Source organism: Labrus mixtus, chromosome 14 (genome assembly GCF_963584025.1).
Source record: "Labrus mixtus chromosome 14, fLabMix1.1, whole genome shotgun sequence".
NCBI classification, from domain to species: domain Eukaryota; kingdom Metazoa; phylum Chordata; class Actinopteri; order Labriformes; family Labridae; genus Labrus; species Labrus mixtus.
Window position 1 is genome coordinate 16,960,121 of NC_083625.1, and position 7,219 is coordinate 16,967,339.

Sequence of the window (7,219 nt, forward strand, 5' to 3'; positions counted from 1 at the left end):
GTTGCAAATCTGTTCCCCTGGTGTTTTTGTTCGGCGATGAATAAAAACAGGCACTTAAAAGTGGAGGAGGCGTTACACCAGCAGATTAGTGGGCGGCGAAGGCGGGTGATTGATGATTAGATTTACGGTGTGGATCACGGCGGGGAGAGGGGATGACTCACACCGTCTGATGTGATGTTCACCCCGCAACAGCTCGGCAGTGCGGTGGCACGCCGGTTACTTCAGCCTGACACATCGTTGTGCTCCTAAAATAAATGTCAAACTTTATCAAACTGTGAAGATGCATTTTGGGTGGCGCTAAGATGCTGTGTTTGTTTCAAACTTAAAGTGTTTGTCATTTTATAATTAGTGACGAACGAAGAGTCGTGATTTAGGCTACGGTGAATTTCGTGACGCCTCATTACCATGGAAACAGTGCTCGTGCGCTGAGAGGAAACAGTCCGTGCTAACTTCATCATCAACGTCTCTAACGGGGTCGGATAAAAAATTAAACCTGTTGGATATCTGTTATTATCTTTTCTTGTTTTGCTGTTTCGGATTTATCCCCAGTTTAAGTTTGCTACAATCAAGGTGAGTTTTTAAAATTATGTTTTCGTTTTATGATTGTGTCTCACCCTTGTTTGTACCCCCCCCCCCCCCCCCCCCCCCCCAATCATTTTCCAAGTTTACAACAAAATATTTCACTTCTCAGTCAACTTCTGACTTGAATATTGTCTTGCAAGTGTATACGTGTAGCACAGAAAATAAATTGGGATTTAGTTACTTGAAAAAATTGAAAGGCTACATTTTTTAATTTAGAGGATGGCATGACATAAGAACAAGGAACAAAAGTGGCAAGTGCACAATGTTGTTGGCCATGGGAGTTCATAAAAATATCCACTAATACGTTATCTATGTCTCCAGATCACTCCGATCTCAAGCCATATAATTTGTTTTTTAAAATCCGTTTGCCAGGCTGATTGATGAAAAAAAAACATTATAGGTGGTGCATTTGTGTCGTCAGGGAATGCATCCAGAAGAGGCAACGAGTGATGCTTCATTCAGGGGCTGTATGACTCATATAGTCTTATCTATAAAGAAGCCAAGTGGCAGGAGAGCAGTCCTGCTGCAGGACCCAGCTGATGTATCCGCTGACATTCACTAGAGGCTGCTGTGGGCCATGCTTCACTGTGCCCTGAGTAATGTTGCCTCTGACTGTATTTACACTGATCAAGTCCAAGTATAAACACAGGCTGAGGATGGATGTTGGTTTTGAACCCAGCAGATAGCCCATAGCTAGCCTATCATCACATGAACAGTCCAGTTTGAAACCAATTTGTAGGCTATTTATGAAAGTTAGGCCCTATACAAACAGCAAAAACAATAGTTATTGAACCATTAACATCTAGTGTAATGTGCAAGTATGGCTATCTGTACCTGGATCTTTAGGCCTAAAAGTGCTTTGATGTCCTACCTTGAACTTTTACATTTAATTCCACACATAGCCTACTGCACACATCAATACACATTATTTTTTATGTTGACTAAATCTTGAAGGCACAAACATCTATATAATTAAAAGTAGCCTATATTTAATTACAAGTTAGTGTCTTTTATTACATTGGCGTTCATTATTCAAGCATTTACTTCTCAAAACACCTTGAGGGCCCTTAATGGATCCCTAAACCCTAATGTTGTCATAAATGTATCTGACAGTATATGAAGGTAAAGCCTGCTGGCAACAGGCTCAATCTGTGACAGTATGAGTCAGCATACATTAATGATGATGCACCTTCCTGCCTACATTTTTGATATATCTGCTAGAATAAGCAACTTGTCCCCTGTTTCATTAATATTATGCAGACGTGACAAATCACAGAATTATTTATATTTTTGGGTCTGAAAAGCTTGGATTAGTCACACTTGCGTCAGACAGAGAGAGCTTACACATACAGACAGGTTCAGCCTGTCTCTAGATCTTTCAAACTGAGTTGTGCAGCCGACAGTCAGTGAATAACAGACAAGTGACTCACCAACCTGCAAAGAAGTAGCTCACTTTATCATGTAATTTCAACATGACAATTATTAAATATTCATCTCACAGATACTAGAAAAATGTGAGAAGCAATCTGTGATGTCTATATTGCAACTGGTACAGCTCAGAAGACAAAAATAACTTATAGTGCATTTTGGGAGCGGTTGCAAAGTAGGCACCACTTACATCTTGTAATGATTTGTTTGTGTTGGTTTAGTTGAAAGCACATATCTGTTATGGTGACAGTCATGTTGTTGTTTTTTTGCCATGATTGTGAGAGCAAATAATTGTGAAGAACTCAGCACAATACAAGCAGCTTACTGTATGTTCAAGCATCCTCCTTGCCATTCAGATCACTTTTCCTTGCTGTGATGCTGACTGTTGCCATCTAGTGGTAGCACAGCAGCATACAGGTTAATCACTGAGACTTCCCTCAGTCCTCTGAGCTTAATCATGTCATGCTAAATGTGGCAGAAGATCAGAGCAGTAAGTGCATTTAATATCTCAACTCCAAACGAATCACAATGAGTTCAACTGCACTTCTGCATTTGATAGGGTTAGGAACAGAGGAAAAGAGTAAATGCTAAATATTTCACAAAAGAATAAACCTCAAGCAAACAAATGAGTGAAATAATGTAGACACAGATCAAAGACAATTGATAAAAGTAATGTTATTTGACACAGATCTTTTGCATGGATGCCAAAATGACAATGCTGGTAGATTATGTTTGGTCAAGAAATCTTTTGCTTCTTCTCTCTTGTACTGCTTTCATTGACCATTATTCCTTAATCATAAGCCAAAATATGATACAAACGTCAGACTTCTCTTTCACAGGCAAGTATGACAGAGCTTCAAAAGGAGAAGAGGTTCCACAACTTGACCCTCGAGCAAGTCCAAGCTCTGGACAAGGTCCTGACTGAGGTTATCCCCATCTATGGAAGAGGAAACTTTCCGACACTCCAGGTGAGGGCCAAAGACATCATCCGTGTGGTAAAGGATCGTCTGATCGAAAGAGACATCCAGGTCAAAGATATTCGACTCAATGGCGCAACTGCCAGCCATGTCCTGGTGAGGGATAACGGCCTCGGCTACAGAGACTTAGACATCATTTTTGGAGTGGAGCTGCCAAGGCAGGAGGACCTCCAGGTGATTAAAGAGGTAGTTCTGGGTAGTCTACGAGATCTCCTCCCTTGTGGAGTAAACAGACGGAAGATCACCTCGCTGACAATGAAGGAAGCCTACGTCCAAAAGATGGTAAAAGTCTTCAATGAGCATGACAGATGGAGCCTGATCTCGCTATCTAACAACAGGTCTAAAACCGTGGGGCTCAGGTTTGTCAGTTCCCTTCGGAGGCAGTTTGAGTTCAGTGTGGATTCCTTCCAGATAATATTAGATCGAATGCTGGAGTCCTACTGGGATACTGAAAGGAGACAGGGTGGAAAACCGGCATTGAATATCGGAAATTCATCTAAAAGAGACAGTGGGGATAAGAAGACGGAGCAAGAGCAAGCCAGCAATCCTCTGGATTCAGATCACCTAAAAGACTCAGCAATGGCAACTGGTGAAGAAAATCGTTCTACCAATGAAGCAGTTTCCATGCTTGACAAAGAGCTTCCAGATGAGGTTGAGCATGGGGATGAAGAGCATGAGGCACAGGAGGCATTAAAAACTAAGAACATTAACTTACAGCAGGAGAACAAGGAGGTGGATGGCATAGAGTATGTTCATTCAGAGGAGGACATTGTGTTTGAGTTATGTGAAGAAAGTAGAGAAGAGAAAGGACAGTTTCAACAGGTATCTTCCCCTAACGCTTTATTTGCAGATGTCAATGATCCATCGATAACACACGACCGTTTTAAGATGCAGAGTAACAAAGAGCTTCCTGTGTCAAACGTTTCCCCTCCAGCATCTACGACATGTTTGGAAGAGTCAGCTCCAAAAGATAAAGTCCTTTGTGAAGACATCACTCAGTTCAAAGAAGACTCTATAATCTGTAGGACTGTAAGTAGCTCAGATGTACACGATTCAAATCTTGAATGCTCCTTTCCTCCTCCAGCTAAGAAAACTTGCAGCACATCCCAGGACATTATACCAGACCATTGTCCTTCCCCAAAACTACAAAGAAAAATGTCTCGGAAGATGATCACGAAGCCTGAAAAATGGTCTTTACTGAATGATTTGTCGGATCTTACGACACAGCTTTTTCCCCCCATAGAAATCCCTAAAACACTTCAGCCGATGCCTCCTGTACAGGACAGTACTCAAGAAGCCCTTAGCTCAAGCATTTCAGACACCAAGTCAGAGACCCCTGAGATCCTTAGGGTTCCAAAGTACAGTTTAGCTAGAACATCTCCTGATGGAACAGGCTCGAATGAAAATATAGAGCAAACTGTGAAGCCAAAGCACTGGAAGAAGCCACCTGATTTGGACAATCAAAGCCACACATGTGCAACATACATGCCCTCACAGGTAACAGACAATGTCCAGAAAAGCTGTGGGGAAAACTCATGGGCAAGGCCAACAGAGGATTTGACCATCACTGTGGAAGCAGAGTGCATGTATGGAGACTTCCAACAGGCCTTGGACCACCTTCACCACCGCCTCATTGCCACCCACAGTCCAGAGGAGATCCGGGGAGGGGGCTTGCTGAAATACAGCGACTTGCTGGTGAGGAACTTCAGACCAGCCAGCGAGACAGAGATCAAGTCCTTGGAGCGATACATGTGCTCCCGTTTCTTCATCGACTTTCCTGATGTGAACGAGCAGCAACGGAAGATCGAGGCTTACCTGCAGTGCCATTTCATTGGCAACGAGGAGGCGAGTAAGTACGACTACTTGATGACCCTGAGGCGCGTGATAGATGAGAGCACAGTGTGTTTGATGGGACATGAGAGGAGGCAGACGCTCAACATGATCACAGTTCTTGCTCTGAGGGTGTTGGGTGAGCAGAATGCCATCCCTAACACGGCCAATGTCACCTGTTTTTACCAGCCTGCTCCGTATGTGACAGAGCCGATTTACAGCAGCTACTTCATCACCCAGGCCCAGCCCCCGCTCGTCTACCACCCCTACCCTCCTTTACATGTCCACATGCAGACTGGCCTGGTGTAGCAAATGTGACGTGCCCATGTAGGCAGCTTTCAGCATGGTGCTCTGCAAGCTCAGGCACAAATGTAAGTTTTAGCAACAACAAGCTACCACTGGAGCAGTGTTGTTTAAAGCTTTGAAATCCCTCCTGCTTATGACATGAAAGACCATGAGAGTTCAGAACTGAAAGGGGTCTGGAGGCAGAGCATGTCACTCTTTCAAGAAGGACACTCTGAAAGGAAAAGACAACACTAAGAGCTTGCTTTTCAAAGAGCTCGTAGAGAGGTTTTCATTGAAGTGGATTGACTTTGTTGTAAGGTTGTTTCAGCTCAAGTTTGGCAGAGCTCACCCTCCCCTGCTGAGGAGATGTTTTAGTGTGATAATTATTCACTGTAATGAAACAGCTGTTGCAAATATCTTGATCTCGAGGTTTGAATAGTGATCAGTCCTTAATGTTTCTGAGGGGTTATAACCCCATATAGCTGTTTTGTGAATCATCAGTCTCTGTGGAGTAACTTTTAGCACGTGACAATACCTGTGTATTCACTGTATAGAAATAGGACACCTGTGAGTGAGGGTATATAGCCGACGAAATCTACTGTGGTACTTCCATGTTATTGTACGGTCTGTGTTTGTATTATTGTAAACACATAATATATAAGGTACAAACAAGTGATTCAAGCTTTGGTTCCATAAGGGACTGTCCAAAAATGATTTGGATGAAGAGAGGGGCTGAATGTTTATTTCTCAATGTAAAAATGGAAGAAACCCCTCGCTTGGGTAATTAGATCCCCTGAAAAGAAACACAATCTATTTCTTTGAATGTTTACTTTTTGACAAACAAAATAATGTTGAACGACAAAAATCATCCTCGACATGGACTGTATGGGTGTGGCTTGACCAGGTTTGACTACCAACAACTACAAACTACCAACAAGAAGTAAATGACCAGAGCTGAAATACAGAAATCTCTTGAGTAAAAACAAAACTTTGTAAAGAATATGTTTTTTTATTTTGGGAACCCAAGGGCCTTTAATGTTTTCAAAACAGGTTGCTTTTTATTTACCTTTGAAAAACACGCACTTAAACTAAGATGCATGGCAATGACAATGAATAAACCAACCTCCCTGTTTTTCTCAACTTATACTACTGCTTGTAATTTTTCCACAGTCCCTTAGAATATAAAAAAAAATAAGGTTGATCCACATTAGTTACAGATATTAATTTCAGAAATTGTCTTGTCATGCTTTTAAGTTTTTTTTTTTTTTAATGGTAACAATCTGACCATATCTCCCCATATCCAACCTGCATTTGATCAGTTCAGTACTCCTACTTCATGTCCACTCTTAAGTTTTCTCTTTTGTATTGCTCCTTTAATGTAAAGGTAGAATTATTCTACTTATAAGAAAGTTTTCCACACCTAAAAAAAGTGCAGAGAGCATGTTTTTTTGTTCAATTGGCTGAATATATTTTTGTATGTATTACAGTTGTTTGTTGTACTGGATGTAGTGAGTGTTAGTTCTGTCTGGGTTTTGCCTGCTACTTTAAAGCAGAAATGTTGGTGCACCTTTTTAGTATGTGATGCGGCCAGCAGTTATTGCACTCTGTCCCTGTGTGTGTTAGTCCCCGTGTATGTATAGCTACACTAAAAAAAGAAGACAATTTAAGCACAGGTTGGGAAATGTGGGCTGTTCACACTAAATCTGAGACTGGAGCACAATGTACTTGCACTTTGTTGTTGTTGAGTAAACAATGTGTTTATGATGTGCTTGTGAATATTGAAGAGATCTGAAATACTGTGTGAAGTAGTTTCTGTTATGTAACGTATCCTTGTTGAGACTTGAAGTGTGTTGTGTATCATTGAGGAGCTGTTTGACCAGTTGAGAATTTCAAGTATTCCTGGTCTGAAATGTAGTTGCTTAGAATGTTGTGTTATTGTGTAATAAAATAAAACACAACTCTTTGTCGGGAGTCGGCTTTATCTACACAACTGTAAATACAGTTGTATCAACCTGCGTGATCACTATTTGTATTTTTTATGCACTGGACTGGCTTGCCCAAGAGTTTTCACCCATAAACTAAATAAGGATCAGCTTGACAGAAAGAGAAAGAGACTG

The 7,219-nt window shown here is 41.5% G+C and overlaps 1 protein-coding gene across 1 annotated transcript; it reads left to right on the forward strand.

The window, feature by feature from the left end:
* The first annotated feature begins 182 nt into the window (after positions 1 to 182).
* LOC132988263 (uncharacterized) lies at positions 183 to 7,026 on the forward strand. Its single transcript, XM_061055542.1, has 2 exons — positions 183 to 570; positions 2,850 to 7,026. The coding sequence occupies exon 2, from the start codon at positions 2,856 to 2,858 to the stop codon at positions 5,124 to 5,126; it is 2,271 nt and encodes a 756-aa protein (XP_060911525.1). The 5' UTR covers positions 183 to 570; positions 2,850 to 2,855; the 3' UTR covers positions 5,127 to 7,026.
* The last annotated feature ends 193 nt before the right edge of the window (positions 7,027 to 7,219 follow it).